The 25996-nt window shown below is 44.0% G+C and overlaps 1 protein-coding gene across 1 annotated transcript in view; it reads left to right on the forward strand.

Annotated features, from left to right (window-relative positions):
- The window catches only part of Lrba (LPS responsive beige-like anchor protein), a 540702-nt gene extending 516270 nt beyond the window's left edge, over positions 1–24432 (forward strand). Inside the window, exons 54-57 of the mRNA XM_051157393.1 lie at positions 12976–13077; positions 15835–16031; positions 19938–20089; positions 23814–24432. Coding sequence (XP_051013350.1) covers positions 12976–13077; positions 15835–16031; positions 19938–20089; positions 23814–23904 — 542 coding nt within the window. The 3' untranslated portion in view covers positions 23905–24432. The remainder of the gene's footprint in view (positions 1–12975; positions 13078–15834; positions 16032–19937; positions 20090–23813) is intronic.
- Positions 24433–25996: the final 1564 nt, after the last annotated feature.

A 25996-nucleotide genomic window follows, 5' to 3' on the forward strand; every position in this document is an offset into this window, starting at 1 on the left:
AACTTTAAAATCACAAGAATAGTTAGTGATTTTAGTTGCAAGGATCATAAGCAAGAGCCAAATACCATTCCCTTCAAATCTGATAACCATTGCTGTATATAAAGTTGGTAGCTCTGTAGCTATTTTAACTGAATGTTACACAGTGTTAATATGTGTATTAGTTGGATAAAAATCAGACTAACTCAACTTGGATGAAACCTATAAATAGTGTAATTTGAGGCTTTAAAAATGACTCAGATGTTTTATGAAACCTGTCTAGATTATGCAGCCAAAGGCTTGCTCTCCGCGGACAGGCCGTCTTTCACCTTTGGCGCTATTGTCTTGCGATGGTTATCTGCGGTGGAATGCAGCCTTCCAGTGAGATGGCTGAAAACAGTATTCCACTTGGTTGTGGATGGTTTTTGTAACATTAACCAGGACAATTTCAGTGAAAGGTGTTTTCTGCAAAAAGCTCAGCATCTTGTTACCTCACCCCAGTCCGGTGTCTTAGGCCGAGATTCCTCCAGTGAAAGGTTTTCCCTTCAGAACAGTGATAACCGAATTGCCCTCTCCAAATTCTGGAGAATTTGTGCTCCTTTGGTGCGCTAAATTGGTATTTAAACATTTCCAACTTTGACATGACTGTACTTACACAAACATGATGAAAACATACCACAGTTATTATTTACTATTTAATATTACATTAATAAATTATAAACTTGAATTTTAAAAACTAACCACGTATGTGACACTTTTAGATTTCAAAGTAAATTTTTTTTTTTTTTTTTTACAGCCACAGTCTATTAGCTTTTGGAGCAAATGAATGCCGCCGACTGTGAGGGTGTTGCATAGATTTGTGTGTGCACTATTTCAGTAAAGTACTTTAACATTCTTGCATTCTGGTTTTGATTTGATGGAAAGGTGGCATTTTTTTTTTTTTCCTCTTTGCAATCAGACATGCTAATCTGTGTCAGCTTTCTCCTTATGGGAATGGCGTCTGTGGGGTGGGGGTGGGGGGTTATAACAACAAGATTCTGTTCTTTAAAAATATTTCAGCACCGTTAATTAGAAAGAAGATTTTATTAACCGTAAGGTTGGCACTAACAGACTGCAGAGCTGTTTTTAAAGTACTGTACACCAAAGCTGCCCTGCTTCTTTTCCCCCCGTCTAAAACTTCATTTTGTTATACGCCCATCCATCACTTAAGTCGTTACCGTAAATCCTATGTTGTTAATTTTACTAGTATCACCCTAATGAGACATTCCTGCTATAATTAAAAATGAATTCTAACTTTAAGGCATTCTAAATTTTTTTTAATGAATTTAGAATAATCTTGCCCTATGACTATAAATACCATTGATACACACATAGACTACTTATCAAGTCTGTAAGAGAAGTGGTGTCGTAACACGTCCAGGTGTGAGTTATTTACCGGTTGCCTCCATGCACATGTGCTTATGCATATGCATACTTTTATGCATATATTTAGGAATTATATCCTTTTTATCACAAAGCCTAATATGTTTTACAAAGCCACTGATAAATCCTTATTCTTTGTCTTGGCAAAATATAGGAGATTGTAGTGCAATGTCCTCTCTGTAAGTAGGTAGCCTAGAGCACCATCTGCTGGACACATTTTGGGACATAAAGCTCTCTAATGGGAAAGGCAGGATGCGGAAACACTGGTTATTTTGTCTCTAATTGCCTGTGGTATATTATTCATAGTTCTCAAATGTCAGGATATGTGTGATGTGTTGAACTTTGTATGTTTTTAAAAAGAAATCATTTTGTTCTTCTGCTCCACACTAACCTGGAATTGAGACTTTATAATAAATATTTTAAGGAAAGCACAGTACATGCCTAATACAACAAAGCAGCACAGTTTGTCCTGAGGTAACTCATGTCTTAGCGATCATAGGTCTTCAGTAAGTCAGTTGGCAGAAATTGTTGAGGTAATACCTAGTCTTGGGTCCTTATAGCCGCTCAGTTTGTATGTGGAAGCAGTGTTTGTCGGCGCACACGGCCTTTTTATGTGAGGAACAGGGCTGGGTCTGATTCTTTGTCGAGGACTCCAGTTCTTACATATGCCTCCCTCAGACCAAATACAGCTCATTCCTGCCCTACTGCACTAGCTCATGGTTTTCTTTATTTTCTTGTAAAATTCAAAGTGCGGGTTTGAAGCAGTATGCTGGCAGTGTTCAGGTTCAGGTGACATTAAAAATATGTCTATGAAATTCTCCAGAAGGTCCAGGATGTTTAGTGCTCTGTGATGTAATGCAGGCCCTCAGATTCCAGCACAACAACTCTGTATTTACTTCTTGTAGCTAATAGTAGATGTAGTAAAAGGAATTATATTCATATGGCAAACGAATACAGCCTTAATGTGCACCATATGCAGAGCGGTGGGGTGATGGGCCAATATATCACATTTATTTACCTTGTTTGGTCGCAGAGAACAGTCACTATACCATTCATCCCATGGGCTGTAGCCACCTAAACCCGAGGACAGAGAAACTGATTTATGCCCTCAAACTGAAACTGAGTATCTTCATATGCAGGCATTAGGGGCAATCCCGAAGAAAGTTGTACATACTTCATGCTCAGTGTAGGAATCTTCATTTCAAACAATGGCTGAAATTAATATGAGAGTACATAATACTGGGTGGCTGTCATCCTATAGACTTCCAGAACACTCAGGCCAGATATTAACCTGAAACTGTAATGTGCGCCCTGCTGCCCTTTCTCACATGTAAAAGTAGGATTTGTCTGCTGCTGGAATGTGGTATAGTGCACTCCTCCCCCATGAGTGTGGCATTACTGAAGATTACTAAGTATGCATTTAGTTGAGACTCCGGGTCAACATTAGACTGATTTTTACCACCTTCCAGAAAGGCTCGTTTCACTAGAAAGAGTGCATGAGACCTTACATGTACATGTGCCTCATCTTATGCAGTAGATATCCCTGAAGCTTTATGAAGGGCCATATTATATGAAATTATTTGTGCTTCTAAAATTGTTTCTTTTACAAAGAAATAATTATCCTGCCTTTTCTAGTTAACCTTAGTTTTCACATGCCAGAACCAGTACTTTATAGAGCTAATTAAAAGTGCTAATTAATGAATTTTTTAATTGAGTCTATCATGGTCTGGGCTATTTATTTGTTTTGTTTTTTGATATGGGCTCTCCAGTAATCTGGCCTAGGCTGGAACACCTGAGTCTCTTGCTGCCCCCTCCCACAGGTTGAGATTACAAGTGTAAACCTTCATATGCAGCTGGTGGGTGGCTGGGTGTGGTTTTAAGTTGTCTTAACCTAGTTAGCTATATTATTGCATATCACATGTCCACTAATTTTTTTAAATTTTTATTTATTTATTATTTTTGTTTGTTTGTTTTTTGAGATAGGGTTTCTCTGTGTAGCCTTGGCTGTCCTGGACTCACTTTGTAGACCAGTCTGGTCTCGAACTCACAGTGATCCTCTCGCCTCTACTTCCCAAATGCTAGGATTAAAGGTATGTGCCACCATGCCTGGCTTATCCACTATTTTTTTAACTAAGTTTTCTTACATTCTAATAGGTTTGGTCATACTTCAAATTTAGGATTGGAAGATTTTGTTTGTTTTGTAGATTGACTTATTTTATATGTATGAGCATTTTGCCCGCCTGCTATGTATGTGCCCATGGAAGCCAGAAGGTATTGTTTCCCCTGAAAGTGAAGTTACAGGTGGTTTTGAACGACCGTGTGGGTTCTGGGAATCAAACTGAGGTCCCCTGCAAGAGGAACAAGTGCTCGAAACCACTGCGCCATCTCTCGAGACTCTGGAAGTGTTTTGTTTGTATTATTATCGTTGTTGTTGTTGTTGTTATTACTATTACTATTATTTCACATTACACCCTGATTATGATCCCCTCGCTCTTCCTGTTCCCACCCTCCCTCCCTTGTCTGCCCTAGTCCCCCCCCCCAGACCTCTGACCGATGGGGTCCTCCTCCCCCACCTTCTGGCCACAGCCTATCAGGTCTCATCTGGTTAGCCAGCTTCCCCTTCCTGTGGGTTCCCACAGGGCCTCTCCACCAAGGGGCAGTGATCAAATCAATCAAATCACAGGTACCAGAATTCATGTCAGAGGCAGTCCCCCCTTCCCATCACTTCCCCATTTCAAGAATGAGCTGTCCATTGGCTACATCTGAACAGGGGACTAGGTCCTCGGCTTGCAATGTCCCAGGTTGGTGCATTAGTTTGTCCAGGCCCCCTGGGTCCAGAATCACCAACCTTGATAGTCTCCTAGTGGAGCTCCTGACAAGACACCCACCCCCCCACCCCCCGCAACACACCCACCCAGGGCCTTCCATCCCCCACTCTTTTCATACAACTCTGTGAGACTCCACCCAGCAGGGGATTGGGACAGATACTGGAACTTGGCAGCCAGACTCTGCAAGAGTTTTTAAATGAAGGAAATAATTCCCTAGAATTCAGTTCCTTTTCCAGCTCATGACCACTGAGCATGCCATGTTCATTTTTATAGATCGTGGTTTTCTGTAACTGAAATTATTATTTCTTTGGTGCGGTTAAGACCAAGGTTTTTTGTTTTTGTTTTAAAACAGGGACTTACTATATAGCTCTGACTGTTCCAGAACTCACTCTGTAGACCAGTCTAGTCTTGAACTCACAGAGATCCACCTGCCTCTGCCTTCCAACCGCTTGGATTAAAGGTGTGTGTCACTACTATGCCAGCACAAACCAGATATTTTTAATAGCTAAAAACTAGAACTAATAAAATGCAGAGTTGTAGAGCTCAGTCCCAACCCCACACCTAAGGCTCAGAGATAACTGCACAAGAGGAGGCAGAAAGACTAAGAGCCAGAGAGGATCAGTGGCTTTGTTGTGACACTGTCTCCTAGTGATAACAGAAGCTGTACCCATAAAGTCTCATCAACCTGAGTGCCCAAATGTGAGCCAAGGAAGGATGGCACCAGTTGACATGCCAAATTGAATGGGGGAGGGGGGAAGCCCAGGAGGCCTCAGCCTTACACAGAGAAGTACAGGTAACGCGTGAAGCTGGGACCAGGAGAGGTGGGCCTCCCCAGGGAAGACCATACCAATTGTCTGGCGCCAAACAGTCAGCCCTGAAAACATACATACAAGTAATACTACATGGACTCAACATGTTACACTTAGGAATATATATATATATATATACACACACACACGTGTGTGTGTGTGTGTGTGTGTGTGTGTGTGTGTGTGTGTGTGTTAATGAAAACGAGGTCACGAATTTGAACGGGAGCAAGGAAGGGGGATTAGCAGGAAAAAAGGCAAAATGTAATTAAATTACAATCTTTAAAAATAACTGGCAACAATGAAACTTTTAAATAATTTGGATAATCAGTATATTAAATTTTTTAACTTATATTTATAAACTTCAGTGTTAGATATCAACAAATGTGAACACTGTCACTTGCATCCATCTTCTGTGTAGGTAAATTTTGTCTGTACTAGATACCTATATTTAGGTGCAGGAGCCATAGATGATGTAGAGCCTAAGAGAAAGTAGCCCCACTATGGAGAATCAATAAGTGAAGTCTCAAAATAGGAGGCAAACAACACAGTGGCTCAGCAGAGTATGGTGTGTGAGCGAACTGAAGAACTGTGTGACTCCTGCCAGAGGTGCTGTATATGTGTGCTATGATCATGAAGGCACATGTTCTCTGTATTGCTAAGTCATAGGTCACGGAACTATCTACAGCGTGTCGTACAAGTACTGACAAATGTATGTGCATTTCCTTAAAAGCCCATGTATATGAATGTATGCAGACGCTGGACTCACGGCCAGGCAGACGCCAGCAGTATGCATTTCCAGTTTGTGGGACTTGAAAGCAAGTTCCTATCATCTGCACAACTTACTGACTTACCTGCACGTTTCAGAACGAGCACATCATATTTGACAACGGGAGACAGTCAGAGGAATTTCAAATTAGAAAATACAACAGACTGTAGGGATATCTGCACTTCCTGCTCTTTACAGATGTGTGGATTGTCGGGGAAAGCAATAAAATCTGAGACGAGGCAGAATGCAAGAGATCAGAGTATGATTTGGGGAAACTAAGGTATATAACTCCTTAACAATAAACAAAATTAATAAGACCCATCTCTAATTGGCACTTACCTAACTCAAGGGGAGAAATACCTTTTATTGAAAGGGGCTTTATATCAGCCTCGCTGTTCCTGGGTGATAGCTCACAGGTGTTCAGGACTTACCTACACTCTGCATAGTAACATAACTCTTGCAATAGCCCTGTGTGAAGACCTGTCCTGTTATTATGGAGGAAACTATGAAAGTGAGATTCCTTATGCCTTGACCCCAAAGCTTCTGAGTCTCTTACCTAGAAGATGGGCACACTTAGTGAGCCGAGAGATCACCTAGTGGGCAGGTGCTGTAGAGTGGATTCAACTTCAAACACTCTTCAGCATAGTCTTTTTTTTTTTTTTAAATCTGGTCCTGGGGCTGGAACCCAGGACCTCACACACGCTAAGCCTACACCTTGCCACTGAGCTCCAGCCCCAGCCCCAGCCCCAGAGGCCTCTTTGTTAGCCACTGCACTGTACTACAGTTTGTACTGGATTTAGTTGGATTATCAGCATCACAGAATCTGATGCAATCCTACCACGAAAGCACTTGGCATTATTTACAAACGACATAAAAAGACAGTTTTGTCACACTGATTTCTTATGATGGTGCATGTCATGACAGAGCTGTGGGGTTCGGGCTGCTAAGGATTGAGCCCAGCGGTGTGCATTCTACCACGACTACACCCCCACTCCCTACAATAGCTTTACACACAGAGTCATTCACACAAACTCACTGCTTAGCATAGGCTCAGAAGGTGAGTCCTGTGCGGAAAACAGGTGTGTAGCAGAGGAATGAAGTGACAGGAGCCAGGAGCCTTCACTGACTTCCACACCAACCAGTCTTGCCTCTCATTAGTAATTCTAGTGGTATTTACAAAAGAAGCCACCCACATTTTCTAGTGCATGTGGCACCCTTAACGCATCTGTGGAGTGTTGACTGTAGTCTGCATGTTTGGTTTGGTTTGGTTTGGTTTGGTTGGTTTGGTTTGGTTTTCTGAGACAGGGTTTCTCTGTGTAGCCTTGGCTGTCCTAGACTCACTTTGTAGCCCAGGCTGGCCTCGAACCCACATCTATCCACCTGCCGCTGCCTCCTGAGTGCTGGGATTAAAGGTGTGCATCTGCATGCTTAAGCACATCTTTTCACCAGAAGACAATGATGGATGCAGAGGGGGAAGGGAAAGAGAGGGTGAGAAAAGTGAATGTCTAGAACAAATCCCAAATAATTTAGTTTTCTATGATTAAAGGGTGGTAGAATTTTCATTGAAAAATTAGGAAGTAAATTGGAAAGGTTTAAGGAACATTTATCAGGGGTAAAAGGAAACATTTATCAGCAAAAAGCCATTTCCTTTCTGATTTCCCATTGTGGTGAGCCACATGAGAAAGCCAAGCATTTGGTTTTCACATGAATGTTTTGTATTAATCAGCAGCAATTAATAGACAAACTGCATGTGTAAGATACAAGCATCTATCTTCAGAAGTAACTTGCATGTCTTCTATAGTCTTTAAGTTTTTTTGGTGTTGGAAATATTTATACTTAAAACCTCATCGTGTATTTTGGTTTGTGAACTTACCTACAGCCAAAGTGACTTCTGTTGTTTTGTTTTGTTTTGTTTTGTTTTTAACAAAATCAAGTTTTGTGTTCTATTTTTGTTTTCTTTAGATAACAAGATGTTGCTAGTGTGAGAATTGTATCACTGGTGTTTACTTACAGGTTCATTAATTAATGCTAAATGCTGACTTGACATACAGAGCACTTACAATGAGTGCTTGAGTCTCAGTAGTGTTTTTAATCTTTAAAATTTGCAGGATTAGGGTAAGAGAGACAGAACTTGACTTGATAAACATTTCATTTCTGAGTTTTATGGTGCTAGGATTGATCCCAGGGTCTTAGACTAAATATTCTACCAGTGAGTTGCACCTCAGATTCCAATGACCACTGTAAATCAAGTCATTTCAAACAAAAGGTCATATTGTATTCCTGTCCTTATTTTTTGTGTGCCACACACTATACCTACAGCATTAGGAAGCATTACTCAGTGAAGGCCAGAGGGAATGAACAGGAAAGTGGGCAGTGAGTGTGCAGACTACAGTCGAGGAACCATCCATTAAGTACTTTGTGGGAAGAGTGATTTTATACTTCTAAGACTGAGCACAGGAAAGTGCAGAGCCCGTATCATTTCCTGCTAGATGCTGGGTTGTGTGCCACAGCATGCGACCCTGCTGAGGACTGCACAGTGCACTCTGGGATAGTTCCACCTCTCTAAGCCTGGGCTGGTGATGCTGATGATAGCAGGAACTTCTCTCACTTTTAAAAAAAAAACTAAAAAGTGTATTTTCACATGGATTATGGCTCTCCTTTGCCTTAATGGAGGTAAATCTCAGGAATTATCTTTCTCATCTGCTACTTATAAACAAGATAGCAGAGGAATTAGTTTTTCCCTTTCAGATATGAAATGTTAAGAGGTTCAGACTCCATTTGATAAAGATATTTATAAGGGGGACAAAGAAACACATTTAATAATACAAAGATATACCTTCCTCCCAGCGGTGCTACAATAACTGTGTTCCTGCTTTGCATAAGGACCCAGCATACACACTAACTGGGTTATGGAGCTCCTCACTTGAAACCGAGCTGAGTTGTTAGAGGTCATGGCTTTCCCCAGTGCACTCGCTGTTATGTACTGAGAAAAGCGCATCTGTAAAAGCTGGCGTGCCTGGGATCTGTAGCAGGCTTTGGGCTGTCTTTCATCTCATTTGACTTGTTCATCTTCTTCTAAGGCCATCCCTAAAGATGCACTGAGTCTCCCTTTCAGCTTTTGGTAGGATCTGCATCAGTAGTCATAAAACTGCTCTCACACAAAGACCCCTTTCCTTTGAAGTACTTGCTTCAGCTTTTCAAAGCAGTCCTAGAAGTCTGTCCTTTTTCTCTTTTCATTTTTCTTTAAGAAGTTTGAAGTGTAGCTTCTTAAACTACCAACAAGATAAATTTTTCTCCCAGCGTTACTGAAAACCATGACGACTTTCACACAGTAAGACTTTAAAGGGTTTAAGGGAATCTGTCGTGCTTTATGGTCTGGGCTTTGGTAGATCCTAGATCCTGCTCTCTGAGAGAGCAAACGTACAGACTGTCAGCATCCATTGACAATTGAAGGTTTTCAGCAATAGAATTAACCTGATGTATTACAGACTTCCACTGCTCCTTAGGTGAGACTGGTGATGCCTCTGGAATCTGGGCATGTGCAGAATTGTCTTGTTTGTACTGATGGCCCCTACGCCATCCTGCTTTGAGCTGATAAGTAGCTAGGAGGGGCAGCTCCGGAGCTGACCAGAGGGCTGTAACCACAGCCCTTTGCTCTTGGCTTTTTACACAGAGGTGCAAAGGGGTCTTACCTTTCTTCTCTGTTCGATGATGTCACCTGGCTCCTCTACAACCCAGATGATGATGCATCCTGTATTACTACAGAAAATTGATAGATGCCATGAGCCCCATAGTGACCAGTGTTCTGACTCTGATGATCCTCTCTGCCTTTAATTTCATTCCAAGTAATTTCCAGAATGTCTGCTGAGCTCAAGCAGTCTGTGTTTGTTTGGTTTAAATCATATATCATAGAATTATAACAGTAATAGTGAAATTTCAATATTTAATATTTAATGGCCTTGGTTTGTTGGGAGTTATAAAAATCCAACTGGTTTTTATTTTGAGCATACTTTTTGATAAGGAGAAAATATGAAAACCACTCCATCTGTACTTCAGATAAGTGAGCAGAAATGGCTTTTCTTCTTATGTGCTATGTGTAGTTTTAGGAGTCAGAAGCCTTAAGTGTTTGTTTCTATACATGAGGCAACTTGAGCACAGTTGGATTTTTGTTTTGTTGTTATTTCTTACCATAAATCCAGCTCCCTGAGAAGCAACTGGTCATAGCTCTACCCTGACGCTTTTAATTTGTTGTGTGACTTGAGCTTGTGTTCTCAGCCCTCCCCGCCACCCCCTTCGTATTTCCTGAACTGTCTAACCTGTTTCCTGGACTAGGAAACGCGTTGCCAACAAAGCCCAGCACTAAACAGCCCTTTATTTAGAGTCAGACCCCAGGAAAGGAAAGAGCCTTCTCCATCCTCAAGTTGCTTTGCATTTGTGTCTTCTGATTTGTGTAGTGGAAAATGGTTTGGTGTGCTTTGCATTCCTGGAAGCTGCTGTTTCGTGTTTGCGAAGAAGAACGTTTACGGCTTAACCCCTTTCTGAGGTTCCCTGCCCTCTGATGTCATAGTCCTAGAGCATGCTCTGTTCCTCTCTCACACTAAAAACAAAAAAGAATATAGTTGAGATCAATCTTCTCCCTCCTTCCATTAAGCTACTGAGAAAAATACTCCTAAATCCAGAAGAAAAAGAAAAAAAGCATTGGCTTGCCTACCTTAAAGATATCTATCTGGCCTCTGTATGACCCATCTGTCCTTTGTTTATTTTGGCCTATATGTAAATTGCCTTCATTTTTCACTTACTTTCCTTCAGACCTTCACTTTCCACTGAGGAAAGATTATTCAAGTTAAAACACAAATCTCACCACCATTAAAATCATTTGTAATTTATGGAAACAAAAAGGAGTAATTGCACTGAAAATGTATTCCTTAAATTATCTTGATCTTAATGGTTGATTTTAAAAGAATATATAAATTAGAAAGTAATTTCAAGAATAACATTATAATGCTATTTTTATGGAATTTGAATATGGCAAGGGGACTATGAGTGATGGCTAACATATTAACTTTTTAAACATTTAAACTTTCTAAATTTCCTGATTTTTTAATACAAAATCAAGTCATTTACATGGGCTTGTATCATTGGCCTCTTTGAAGCCCCCTCCCCTCAAAATTTACGGACTTAGGGAATAAAAATTGGTCTATGACAGATTCCTTTTTGGTTTGGAAAATATCAACTAGACATTGTAATAGGTTGAGTATGTTCCTCCTATATGTTTCAAACCTAAAATCAGATGAAACCAGGTCCCTGGATCCACCTGTCGCTGGCCCCTTACTCTATTAGCTGAGGTCTCCCTCCCCTTCTCTAGGGGTATGGGCTAGCCTGACAGCTGGGCCCAGAGAAAACCAGGCTACTACACAAGTCCTTATGGACTAAAATCTCACTCACAATTACTGATAGTCACCAAAGCCTTAAGAGACACCGTGGTGACACAGCCGTGCATTGTGTGAACATACACAGCATGCCGGTCACCTGTCATGATAGACCTCCAGTCAGTGCTGGTCCCAGGGAAGGCACATGCAGCAAGCTACTTTCTTACAAGCAGAGTCCCCCGCCCCCTTTCTCTCTCTCTCTCCTCTCTCCTCCCCCCCCCCCTCTCTCTCGCCTTTTTTTGGGAGTCATGTATCTCTGTGCTTTCAGTGAAGCCTATCCCAGGCTTGTGCACATAGTCTGCAAAAATGTTGGAGGAGCTCACTGACCCACTTCCTGAAAGCTCCTGCTTTAGAAGCCAGATTAGTGTATTCACAGCAGCACCGGCCTCTACAGGGCAGTGAGCTTCTGGTGGATTTTCCTGACTTAGTAGGGATCTTTCCTAGCATGAGTGACAGCCCTAAGGACAGCCAGCATCTCTGGTTACAGTGGAGACTGTTCTTTTCTACCGCTGCTCATAGTGAGCTACTTGCTGGGCATACTTGCTCCTTTTGGACTACACAGCATCCGTTCCAGCTATGCCATGAAACCAGTCTACAGCAGAGTTCAGAACGCTGGCAGGGTCCTTCTTGTTAGTTGCTTGCAAAGGCTTAATCTTTACACACTAAATGCAGAGGGTGAGTGTAGTTTTTACTGGGGCCTTTCTGGCTAAGCACAGACTCCTGTGTGACCTTGTGGCACAAGTTCGGTCACAACTGAAGCCTGTGATTGTGTCACTTCTGAAGCTGTAGGCAGCTTTCCCTCTGTGACACAGAAGCAGGGTGAGCTCTTTCTTCTCTGCTATCACCTCCTCCCACCTTCTCTCCCAAAGCCTCCGAGACCATCAGTAGAGATACGCAGGCATCCATCCATCTTGCCTCTGCTGCAGGGAGGCACTCTGTGAGAACTACACATCAGACCTACTAAGACACTAGGTGTTCCAGAGAAAGGCTGCCTGGAGATAAGTACCCCACTTCAGATGCTTTTACTAGGAGGGTTGTAATCGGCTCCCTAGGAAGAGGAGACGACCTGTCTTTGAGATGTAAATTAAGCCCAGGTTCTTATTTAGTTTTATTTTATAAAATTATTATTATTTTTTTTTAGCTTTAGTCATTTATTGTAATAATTTTGGAGAGATTTTCAAGTTACACAGGCTTAGGCTTAGATCAGAATTAGGAACAAATTGTTTCAACTCTGTCAGTATGCTTGGAGGAGGGCACTATGGGTAAATCCATGAAAATGCAATGAATAGTCAAAGTGTGAAACCCTGAGCCGGGCTGTATGGCCTCAGAATGGCCGTTCTGTGTAGGGATTCGCTGAGATGCACAGAGTATGGGATGGGCAAGCATTGGAGTTGTTGTGTGATGTTTTTGTGGGTTCATTATAACCAAGGCCCTAATTTTAGAATCATCCATCTACCCGAGGGGCCCATTTTTTTTTTTAATATGGGAATGGTATGGGATGCAGGCTTTGCCATCTTTAGGTTTGCGCTTTAAAGTGTTGTAGTTACATAACCACGTGAGGGCTCTTGAACTCAGAAACATGTGGACTTTAACATCAAAGTGTAGCAAAGTTTAAACTAGTCCTAAAATAAATTTTGGATGAATTCAAAACTCTGTAGGCTTCAGCATAGATTGAAATTGACACCAAGTTATTTAATCTTTATACATTGGGATTGATTTGTATTTTTTTTTTTTCCTTGTTAAAGGTGAAACTACCACTCCTCGGGCCGTTCTCACAGGCCATGACTATGAGATCACCTGTGCTGCCGTCTGCGCTGAGCTGGGCCTGGTGTTAAGTGGTTCCCAAGGTAAAGTTGTAGTTTCTTCAGAGTGTCGGCTTCTCTTGTCATGTATTAATGTAAACAGAAATGAGGTTGGCTCCTGTTTTCTAAGGCTCCTGTCTGTCAGGGTAGCCTCGCAGGGCTACTTAAACACAGGTTAGTTAAAAGTAAACACAATTAAAAGTCACATTCTTTAGGAGCAACAGCTACACTTGAGGGCGCAGTGTCCGTGTACAGCCAGAACAGAGGCAGAATGTCCTCATCGGGGCCAAAAGCGTGGCTTTAGCTCCCCAGTCTAAAGGGTCTAAGACACTCTGTAGACAGCAGCACTCAGCCTTCTCACCGCCATGAAGCAGGCCTGAGGAGAGCCTCTGTGCTTCTCTCTCCGACCTCTAGTAGGCTGAATGGCAATCCTGACCCTGACTGTGTTTATTGCGTGTGTGCCTGCATTCCTGCCATAGCAGGGCAGGTGATGTGTGAGAAGGAGTTGGTCTCTTATTCCATCATGTGGTGCCCAGAGACTGAAGTCAAGGCATCATGTATCAGCAGCAAGTCCTTTTCCCTGCTAAGCCAACTCAGTGGCCCCTGACCCCGCTTAACTTCCAGATCTCAGAACTAGGCAGGCCTAGAGTGACAGACACTGGGGTGGAAAGACTCAGGCTGGTTCAGTGGATGCACCACCAGTGATTTCACCATCTTGTATTTAGAGACACCAAGTGCCTCTTCCAAGAGCATGTGCTACAGATTCCCTCTACCTTACAGTCCGTCCACCTCCTCTCTCTGCTGAGGACAGAGCACAGAGGACTCCTATCACCTGTGTTTTAAGCTCAGAAACAGAGGACCTGAGCCCCCATATCTGTGGCTTGAACTAACAAGTATAGCTAACAAGGCAGAATGAAAAGGTTTGCTTTGAAAATGGAGTTAGTCAAAGCAGTGAAAAAGTAATATGATTTTTTGGACTGTGTCTAGCCCACATTAAACCTTAAAATCAGTTCTATTATAGACCATCCTTGCTTTGCACAGTAAAATGCCATGCAAACAAACATCATACAAAATGATTTGAGATACTATCTCAGTGGGGAATCATTCTTTCAGGGTCTAAACATTTTTGTCAAAACAGTAAGATAGCCAGGCAAGGCACATGCTGTTAGTCCCAGCACCCAGAACGCAGAGTCAAGAGGATCTCTGTAAGTTCAAGGCTAGCCAGGCCTACACAGTGAGTGCCCAGACAACCAGGGCTATATAGTAAGACCTTGTCTCAAAAACAAACAAACTCAAAGCTAAAAACAAACTCAGCCCTGCAGTCTCATGTCTTTGTGAACCAGTCCTCCGGAACAGGTGAGCAGTGCACACCACTGTCTTGTTCTGAATACCTAAGCCTCTTCTGCGCCTTGAGGAAGTGCCAGCTCTCTTCTGTTGGAGCGTCTCACTTTTCTTTTGTTTGAATATCATGAGATACCCTAGAGGGTTCCTTGAACATGAGGCTTTTTTTAGTATCATTTCTTCTGTTTCCCAAGCTATGCCAGCAAGTCCCCTTTGTTCCTTTCCTGGCTGCATACCTAGTGTCTTGGCAGTACCCGGAGCTGACTCGGCTCTCGCCACATACAGCTCCATTGATGTTCACCTCTTGATTGAAGCTCATTCTTGTTGACCGATACACTTTTCTGGTATTCTTCTTGTATAAAATGCCACCTGGGTCATCACCATGAATCAAGGCGGCAACACAGCTGCTGTTTGCTGTCTGGGTGTGACCTGACCAACAGATGCTGCTTACTGCTGTGCCTTGAGCGCTGTGACGTGGGGGCTCTGACTGGTCAGCTGCTATTGATATGAGAGGTCGTAGGTTGAAGAGCGAGCTGTGACGTGGGCTTTATACAATTGCAGTGAAAACTGAAATTTGAACTGTGTTGTTGTGGAGCTAGTATTGCTTAGCAGCTGTAACTGAAGTTCATGTATGCTGGGACTGTGCAAAACAAATACATGCCTGTGGTATTTATGTTGGAGTGTACTAAAAATGTTTAACTCTTTGGTGGCCTAACAAAAACAGAGTCATCCTTTCCAAAGGCATGCGCTCAGTAGCCATGTGGGGAGGAGGCACAGATGCAGGGCCTCCCCATCTCTCAAGGCTTAACAGTTTTTTTATTTGCATATGGTGAATATTCAGTAGGAACAGAGAAGCTCAGAGTGGGGGGGGGGGGGGGCGGGTTACTTCCTGTCTGCAGGGCTTCTCAGCCTGGGGTGCCACTGGGGAGTTGGGAGTAGCAGAAGCCACTGCTTGCTTTAGGGATATCAGGGAATAAGCTCAGATTAATAGCGACAGGAAATCCAGTGTGGACTTGGAGGTTAGCTATGACCAGGACCTCCGTTTCAAAACTGAAGCTGTGAGTATGGGCGCTGGGAGGGAAGCTGCCCCTGTCAGCCACATCTGCACTGATTGGGTCTGCTCTGTCCAGGGTCCCACCCATGTGCTGCCATTTCCATCCCAGATGCCCTTGAAGCTGCTCTGGGATTGGAACTGCCTTCCTCTCGGAGCTCTGGCTCCTCCCCATGTCTCCGAGGAGGGGTGAGCACAAGTAACTTGCTTCTCAGGCCTCCCAGTAGAACGTGAGAGCTGGCAAACATAAGGACAGGGTTTTGCAAAGGTAAAAAACAGACAAAACAAAGCTGTCTGGAGCTGATGCTGGAGGTTGAGCGCAGGGCCTCACGCTCACCAATACCATGGGCCACACCATCCACCCTGCCTGATCTCATTACATAACTTTGCCTCTTTTTTCCTCCTCTCAGAAGGGCCATGCCTCATACATTCCATGAATGGAGACTTGTTAAGGACTTTGGAGGGTCCTGGAAACTGCCTGAAACCAAAACTCATCCAAGCGTCCAGAGAGGGTCACTGTGTCATCTTCTATGAAAACGGCTGCTTCTGCTCCTTCAGTGTGAACGGGAAGCTGCAGGCCACCATGGAGACGGATGACCATATCAGGGTGAGTGCTGCAGGCACCGCAGACTGCCAGTTTTCCTGGGAAGCTTAGCTGGTAAAGGGGGACAGAGGTCACTGAAGAAAACTAATTTTGAATTGCCAGGGCCTTCTTTTCTATGCCAAAGGGACACTTGGAAGCTCAGAATGCCTTGCTGAAAGCTACTGCCTTCACTGTGGCCATGCGCATGAAGCATCCACCCAGTGATGTCCCACAGCTGACCTTGTCCATGCTGTCTCCACTAAGAGATACCTAACAGCAGCGTTTATCTCCAGGATGCACTGTGCACCAAAGCTGAACTAGATTCTTCCTTAAACTGGTTTCCCTGTAGATCTGAAAGGCAACACTGGAGGAACTGTGCATTCTTGGGGTCAGCATATGATGCCTGCCCTGACGTGCTGGAGAGCTGGGTGTCAAAATGACATGAGTCATTTTCCCTTCTGTCTGTAAGGAATGTTAAGCTAGTGGGCAGCCCAGGTCCTGCCCTGCTTCTTAGGCCAGCCCATGGCACATTCGGGGTTGAGAAGGAGAGCCAGGGTGTTCTTTTGGGATACTATTAAAGGTCCCTCCCTTCTCACCTCCATGCTGCTGTACGTGTTATGGGGAAAGCTGGGGTATCCCAGGCGGTGTCCCTGTCATTTTCTAAAAAGGGAATGGAGGTGCATGTGACCCATGTACAAGGAGGATATTTGGGGTACAAGGAGCAGAATCGGGCACTTCAGATAGTGCAGACTGCTTCTGCACATTTGACCCATCCCGTTCACCCACCACTACCACCTTGCAGAAACTCCAGGGTCTAGAAGTGGTGAGCAACAGCAGCGTGTTCACAGGCAGCAGTGGCCCAAAGCCAAAGGCCCCAGATGCTCTGAGTCCTGCAATTTCTCAGTCCAGTGGCCACGTCTCTCCTCTAGCTTGCTGGCTGTCCGAGAGTTATCTCCACCTCAGACGCATGTGCACAGGCAAAACCACTGTGCTTTTATTTCTCCCTTATTTCCCATAATCCGACATTTAAGCCAAGTACACATCAGAGGCTTCTCTCCTTTCTTTGCAATAATAATGTTGATAATCTGTCACTTTGAGCTGTGAGTATATTGTCAGCTACACTAATAAATCTGTAAAATAATTTGAAACTGTTCCCTGGCTAGAACAGTTCCTGTGGTATTCCAGTTGGACCGAAGGCTCTGGGAAGGGCCTCGAGGCAGCAGCAGGGGCTCTTGTGGTTGCTCACATTCACAGGTCTCTTGCTTATACCCTGAAGCCATTGTTTTTTCCCTGAGAAACTCCCCACTGGATTTTAGGCCTAAACAATCCATTGCTTTCTCCTAGCACGCCTGCACTTTATCATACTAACTTGTAAGTGGCAACCATGTGATTACAGTGAGCTAGCCTAAAAGGAGCATTCTCTGTCCTGGGCTCCCGAGACTGACACTTTCCCAGCTAACTGCATTAGAAGGCAAGCAAGGAAACTGCAGGCTGGGAACCCAAGACATACAGAAATAAAAAGTAGTTACCAGCCCAGGCCAAAAACTCCATTTCTTTGAAATACCAGGCAGCCTGGCACCTTGTACACAATCAAGGTTTCCCACCTGCCCTTTGCTCCAATGCCATATTGCTCCCTGGCACTTTGGTTAGGAGATCCCCGTATATCAGCTGCACAGTGTTGATGTTATAATGAATAGCTCAGGTTTAAGCAGGCAGTCCCTCCCAAGTGACAAGGCCACATCACAGCCTAACCACCAATTCCCTCAAGACAACTCAATTTTTTCAGGGCTGTTTCAGGATGTGGGCATCCCCAGAGACTGCTGGGCCTGCCTGTATCCTCAGGCACCAGTGCAGCCACAGCACCCTCCAAACGCTTGGGATCCAGAGCTGAGTTAGGATATTGCTAGGGCCACTTCAGATCTCTAGCACAGTAGAGCTGGATGCTGAAGAAAGTTAGAGTAAGAGCCAGTGAGCAGACTGCCCTGGAGGGAGGGGCGCAGTGCACTACATACTCGCCTGGTCCACATGCCCGAGGAAGGCCATGGGTCCCCTGTGAAACAGCTAGGAAACATTCTTTACCCTGGGAGGCACCAGTTCCTAAGGTGTTCCGAAGATGGCGTGCATGCTAGGAGCTTCGCTTCACTTCACTCCAGACCCCAGTAGGGCTAGAGATTCCTGCTAGAACAAAGAGCTGACGGTTGCTGGGTTTGCTTTAATACAGCACTTACCCAGAAGAAAGCCTCAAGTATGAAGCTCAGGGGAATCCCAGCCATGAAGTGAGAGAGTCTCATCAACTGTGTTTTATAGGTGTCTCAAGTTACTGCTGTTCTGGTTTTCACTGCAGTTCCCAGACCCCCGAGACTGCTGTCTGCGAGATGAGTGGGGCAGGGCTGACTTTTGTCCACACTGAATATGTGTCTAGCTCTGAGACTCAGTGACCCTGTATGACGCAGCAAAGCTGTCTCACTTTTTTTTTTAGATGTATTTCTGTGTTCTTGAGAATAAGCTGTGTTCAGTGGACTACTGACAGTTGGCAGTAACTGAACTGAATAGATAGCAAACAGTCCTTTCTTTTCTCTACTTAAAAAACAAAAAACAAAAAAAAAAAGGTCAAAAGAATAAAGATTTAAGGCAGTGATGCTAGAGTTCTGTGTGTAAAACTAGAGCAGCGTTTGTTCTCCCAGGGCGATTGGTCCGTGTGGCCATGCCCACTGGAGTCAGGGAGGCCAGCAGATGGTACCTGCCAGGGCTGCGGAACCTTATGCCACCAGCTTTGGGAAGGAGCATGACAGCCTGATGAGGAAGCCAAGAGCAGCTGACAGTGGGCAAGGGGAGGCTGTGGCTGTGGCTGTGGCTGCACCGCCTTCAGTCAGGGCATACACACTTTCTATCATGGGAAAAGATACTATTCTAGGCTTTGAGGACCCTCTATACTTTGTTCCACTACTGTGAAAGTGCCCGTAGGCAGAGGGGTATCCTGAGTCCTGACAAAACCTTATTTATGAGCATTTATACTAAGAATCTTAATATTCATAAAACACTGGAATTTTTTCTCAACAATTTAAAAAAATGTAAAAATGCAGCTGAGGATATAGCTCGACTGATAGCATGCCTGCCAACATGTCCAGAGACACGGGAGCGTCAAAAGTTCAAGGCCATCCTCAGCTATAAAGAGTCCAGGGCCAGCCTGAGCTCCATGAGACAACACTTCCAAAAAAACTGTCACATAAAATGAATAAGCAGTTTTTACTCTGCCCACAGGCTTTCATAGGGGATAGATGGAAATGACAGAATCAAAAAATAGATCACAAGCTGAGTTTATCTGTTCAACATGGTAAGAGACTAGCCACAGCCTAGAGCCGACCTGAAAGCAAGCTGCTACAATACCCGCAGGCTGGGACCTAACTACCTGGGGAGTTGTGGCTCTCGGTGGCGCGCTCGCTCTCTCTCTCTCTCTCTCTCTCTCTCTCTCTCTCTCTCTCTCTCTCTCTCTCTCTCTCTCTCTCTCTCCCTCTCTCCCTCTCTCTCTCTCTCTCTCTCTCTCTCTCTTTCTCTCTCTCTAATCCAGCAGGCCTCTAGAAGGCACCGAAGCTGCCTGTGTTCCCCTCAGCCAGGTCAAGCAAGGCAGTGGCTTCAGGAAGGAAGTGCTTCAGGGAGCACTCAGAGTGTGGTGGTCCCACCCATATCATGCCCTCTTGAGTATTTGTAGACCTGAGTTTGCGATGCAAAACCCACAGCCCCGTGGTATTGCTTAATCTTGTCCATTTGACTTCCGACCAATGGCAGGTCTTCCATGACTCAGTGTCCAGAGAACTAAGGATTACTCCCACATGGTGCTACACCCCGACCCCACAGCCAGGTTGCCGTAGCAGGGACAGCTGGGCCCACTTCCCTAGAGCCATGTCTCCACTGACAGTTGCTGTTTCACAGGCCATGCAGCTGAGCCGAGACGGGCAGTACCTGCTCACAGGAGGAGACAACGGTGTGGTGACGCTGCGGCAGGTGTCCGATCTCAAGCAGCTCTTCGCCTACCCAGGTTGTGATGCTGGGATCCGAGCCATGGCCCTTTCTTTTGACCAGAGGTGAGTAACACCAGGGACATTGAAGACTGGCGGGAACCATTTAAAGTGACAGTGGGCTGCTAGAGTCCTATAGTTACTTGCTTTAACTCAAAAGATCTAACAACTACACAAGAACACTTTACAAAGTACAAGTTTCTCATGTAGATAAGCCTGGGCTCTCAGGGATAGACAGCATTCAAGCTACAAAGGCTCAAAAGCAGCCAGCAAGCTTGTTGCATGTTTGCGTGTGGTGTGCTCGAATGTGTGTGTGTGTTCACATGTGTATGGGCAAAAACTCAAAGCTTGCCAGTTCCTGGCTTGCTCTGGAGATCCCATCTTTGCTTCTTGAATGCTGAATGTCAGCGCTGGGGATCTCAGCTCTGGTCTTCTCCTGCACGGCAGACACGTGACTCACCGAGCCAACTCCTCAGCCCCAACTCCTCGTGTGTCTTTAACGAGATTTTGAGGGGCTGTAAATACATGACTATAACATCCCTTTTATGTCTGCCTCTGGAAAGATCTGACTTAATGTCCTAAAACCTCCCAGTTGTAGATTTGAGGAGGATATTGTTCATATAGCCATTTTTTTTAACTTCTGATTTTTGTTATGGCAACATATGCACACAGCTTGCCATCGGAACCACTTCTTGATGTGGTTCCTGATGGCATCGAGTACATTCGCCATATTGAACGGCCATCAAGGTCCCTCTGTAGTCCACAGAACTTCCCACCATTCCAAAGTACCCATTCACCTGGTTCCAGCTCCCCACCCCACCCGCACCTTTATCCCAGCCCACATCCATCCTTCCCTTATGAATTTGCCTCCTTCCAGGCACCTCCTGTACACGGAAACTGAGAGGATCTTTCCCTAGATGGCTTCTTTCACTCGGAATTTTTCAAGATTCCATGACATGACGTGTCCGCATTCTCTTTTCCACCCTTAGGGTAGAGTGTTATAAGCATGTTCTGTGTCTTCCCACCTAGCTACAGGCACCTGGGGTTGTTTTTATCTGTGTGTTGTGATCTCGCTCTCTGGGATGTGAAGGGCTCTCACCGGTTTCATGAACAGTCCCTGTGCTGTCTTCATTCTCATCAGTGTTTTTTAAATGCAGAATTTTTGTGAGGTATATATTTTGCCCTTTTTTGGGATTGAGATTCCATATAAATTTTCTAGTGACTTTTACATTGTGAAAGACTTCATTTGAGGGGGATTGTAGCAACCTGCTGATCACTTTGGGATATAGGTATTAACATCTCATCTTCCAGTCCTCACACATGGCATATTTCCATTTTTCTCCCAGCTGTGTTTTGTGGTCTCTAGTATATAAGTTTTGTCAAATATATCCCTAAGGTTTTTGGTTTTGTTTTTTTTTTAATTCTTTTTACTGCTACTGTAAATGTTAGTGTATAAAATTGTTACAGGGCATTGTGGGGTACACCTGTAATCCCAGCACTCTATAAGCTGAGAGGATGAGTTCAAGGCAGCGTGGACTACACAGCAAGATCCTGTCTTTTAAAAATAGAACAAAAAGCAACGGGTTTGTATTTACCCACGGCTTTTCTGAGTTTATTTTTAAGCAGTAGCAGTTCGGTGTGGAGTCTTTAGGATTTCTACACGCTAAGACTATCCATGTACCTTGTGACATCATTTCTCTTCTCGATTTAAATGCCCTCCCCCATCTGCTTAGTAGCTGTGAGGGGACATCAAGCATTATACTGAGTAAAAGCAGTGAAAGTGTTCATCTTTATTCTGATGGTATAAAAATTCACTTTTCCATCACTTGGGTAGGATTGTTAGCTGTAGTGTTTTCTTAAACACTCTTAAGTCATTTATTTCTATTCCTATTTTAGTAGTAAAAAAGATATTGAATTTGTCAGTTGAGATACACATGGGTTTTTTATTCTATTAATATTCTATACTGTATTTTAACCCTTGAACTACCCTTACATTCCAGAAGAAAACCTCATAGTCATGGTATTTATAAGACACTAACGGATTCAGTTTGATAGCATTTGCCATCAGCAGTGTCTGTAATGTTGTTTAGTGTCTTCTTTGGCTTTGATGTGAGGAAATAGTAAGGCCAGGAAGTTCCTTCCTTCTCAAGTTTTTGGAAGAATTTGAAAAAAAAAGTAATGATTTCCTTTAAATTCATGGATGGTAGGACGACGCCCCCATGTGGCCTGTACTACTTTCGCAGGTGCAGCTGCACACCTCATCTGGGGTGCTTACTGTGCTGGTGAGCTGTCATCCCTAATGACCTCCCCTAATGTCATCTGTAGCTCAAGTTCTGTCAGTCCTACAGATCTTTTCAGCAGCCCTATTTCTGTTTTTATTTCCTATTTTCTTTAAATGCTCTAGCTTTGGGGCCAGTTCACTCTTTTTCTATGTCATTAAGGTATAAAGTTAGGTCAGTAAGATTGTTTCTGTTCCAGCCAGGCGCAGTGGTGCACGCCTGTAATCTCAGCACTCAGGGAGGCAGAGGCAGGCGGATCTTTGTGAGTTCGAGGCTAGCCTGGTCTACAAAGTGAGTCCAGGACAGCCAAGGCTACACAGGGAAACCCTGTCTCTAACCCCCCAAAAATGTTTCTTTTCTAATGTGTTTATAGTGACACATTTCCTCTCCTCTCTGCCTTGCTGTAGCCTGTTAGTGTGGGTTCTGTTTTTAGATACATTTGGTAATGCTCATGCATGTGTATTTTCCATTTTTATCTTGTTGCTGAATTCTAGTTCATTCTGTATGGTCATAGAAAACACTTTATATGATGTCACATTAAATCATTAAAACTTAACACAGGTTTTACCCCAGAGGTTGTTCCCTGGTGTCTTAGTCAGGGCTTCTGTTGCTGGGAAGAGACATTATGACATCATAAAACATTTGATTGGGGCTGGCTTACAGCGTCAGCGGTTTGGTCCATTTCATCGTGGTGGGGAGCACGGAGGCCTGCAGGCAGACATGGTGCTAAGAGTTCTACATCTGAATACACAGGCAGCAGGAGGAGAGAGCCCGCTGGGCCTGGCTTGAGCTTCTGAGACCTCACAGGCCACCACTGGTGACACACTCCCTCCAACAAGGCCACACCTCCCTGTGAGCCTATGGGTGCCATTTCATTCAAACCACCACATGTGCACTGGCAAAACAACAGTCTATTCTGCTCTTGTTGGCGCTGTGTTCAGTCCGTGTGGCCTGTGCTGTTTCTGACGAGCTTACCTCTTAGCCATCTGGTTATGCTGTATGTTCTTCAAAGTAGGATATTAAAGCCTCCAGCTGACTGGAGAGCCATGTGTGCCCCCTGTGTGTCCACATTGCTCTGGGGCTCAGAGCCTAGTCTGTAGCAGTAACAGTGTCATCTCTTGCCACAGTGCTTTTGACTAAGGCTCTCTGCCATCGTGGTCACTGAAGTTCTCTGATATTACTGCTTGCTCAGAATTTTGTTTTTCTGAAATGAATATTCTCAACACCACATATCCTTGGGTTATTTCCTTTCATCCATTTGGCCAGGTTTAATCTCTTGGGGGTACTTGCCATTTGCCGGGTGGTTCAGAGTGCCGTGGGAGTCTGTTCTCCATCCCCCTTCCTGTGTTGGCCTTCCGCAGTGACACATTTGTTTCCAGGCTCAATGGGAAATACAGAAGGCACGGACTGGGACTTCCTACGAGCTTACTTGGGTCTACATTTCAGTCACCATGAGAAGTGTACCATAGCTGTAACACAGCCCTGTAACTCCTCCTCTGTCCCCCTCCCAGGTGCATCATTTCTGGCATGGCATCGGGAAGCATTGTTCTGTTTTACAACGACTTTAACCGCTGGCATCATGAGTACCAGACCCGCTACTGATGGTGACAAATGCACCTTGGTCCTGTTCCAGGCTGAGCGAGGGAGGACTCCGAACATCTATAGAAATAGCTATCACATCTGAATGTAACTTAAATTTGCTTGAACAAGCAAAATATTTTTTAAAGTTAATTGCTATTTTTGTAGACTTTGCTTGACATTGAGGGGGGTGGGGAACAGCAAAGCAGAAAACTGGCTGCTGGTTTCTGTAGTTTAAAAAAATCTATATTTTTAGTCATAATGAAAAGTCTATTTTCACCAATTATGGATACAAACAGTGGAACCAATAATCCCACTAATTCTAGCTATGTTGTGAAAAACCATTTCCCACTTATCTGTAATCTTGAGAAATATAATTTTAGCAATAGGGAAATGGCCCTAATACCGGGACAGGGAATCCTATTCTGTACTGGGTCCTGTATTTTTCTAGACAATTGTGCTTCAGTGCTGACATTTCTAGGATTTTAATAGTAATGTTTAAATTATGCTGTGTAATTTAAAACATCTCAGTGAATTATTTCTATATCATTCTTCTTCTTCAAGCATGTGTTAGGCCTGGAGAATCACAGTTTAGGGATGGCTGTTTTATTTTACTGTGTGTTAAATAACAAAGATCTAAGCTGTAGCGACCATCAACGGGCACGGCTTTCCCTGCTCTGTCGTCCTCAGGCATGGGGCGGGTGATGGAAACGCTCTTGGGCTCACAATCTTTGTTATCCTTTAGGAATAAATGTAAGTACCAAAGCCTGCCCAAGGTCACCACTGCCCTGCAGTGCGGCAGAGTCAGATGGGGCCATTCCCCCAAAACCTCTACCCCCAGCCCCCATCCTGGCTTGAGAGCAGAGGCTGCCAGGTACTGTGCTAAGCACCCACCTTACCCCTCTTTGTTATGAAACTATCTCTGCCTTCTTTTTGATTAGCAGTTTGTACTAAGAAACATTATTTTGGTGTCATATAATTCTACTTTTTTCTAGTAGATTGATGTATGGAATTCTGTGAAAATATTTGAGAAAAGGTCTGTATTACATAAATAAATTCTTTGTATGTTGTGAACTTTGAGTTGAAAATGGCATTGTCTTTGCTTTCTGTGCAGCTTGCCTGAATCTCTCTCTCTTTTTTTTTTAATTTTATTTATTGTATATGAGTACTTTATCATTAGATCACATTATAGATGGTTGTGAGCCACCATGTGGTTGCTGGGAATTGAACTCAGGACCTCTGGAAGAGCAGAAGGTGCTCTTATCCACTGAGCCATCTCTCCAGCCCGCCTGAATCTCTTTCCCCCTAAAGATTTCTAAAGCAAAATTCAGTTTGACAGAAAGACTGACTAAAACCTGTACACAAGTTATCAGAAATGTCTTTTTCATCCAAACATTTTCAGACATGGATAACTATCCACAAAGAAAATGCCACACTCTGGTTCTGCTCAGCATTTGAGTGGTAAGCAATGACAGAGACTACCCCAACAAAGTGTAAGAATGCTTTCTCCTGCCAAATTTCTGTCTGTCTTACTGGGACTTCTACAAAAGACTGAACAAGGATCACTAAGACTCACCAGCATTTCACAAGCCATTAAGAAAAATAATACAGCCAAACATGGGAGAGGAAATGCACAGATCACTAGCTACAGGGTAACAGGAGTCTTTCACTTTGCAAATAAAGCATAGGCAGAGGAAAAGAGCTGCACTGTGTCAGTCACCACAGGACACAGGCCTCCTGTGACTGTAAAGACAGTCTCCACCATTGCCTTTGTCCTTACAGCTCAGAGCAGAATACTTCATAACGAGAAAATTGTACACACACATAAGCCATGAGCCAAGGACTTTCTTAGTGGCAGAATCTGTTTAACACAGTTATTCAATTTCATTCAGTATTACTTATCTTACTCAACTTTAACTGTCTTCATTAAAACAAACAAAACACCCACCGTCACTTCAAATAAATGGAAACCAGTTAGTAGAGCTGCAGTCACGGAGGCTGGGGATGAAGGCAATAAGCTCGATAGGAGGAGCCATACCCACTCCAGTGGCTGGCACTCCAGTGGCTGGCACTCCAGTGGCTGGCACTCCAGTGGCTGGCACTCCAGTGGCTGGCA

This window comes from Acomys russatus, chromosome 15, assembly GCF_903995435.1.
Source record: "Acomys russatus chromosome 15, mAcoRus1.1, whole genome shotgun sequence".
Classification (NCBI taxonomy): domain Eukaryota; kingdom Metazoa; phylum Chordata; class Mammalia; order Rodentia; family Muridae; genus Acomys; species Acomys russatus.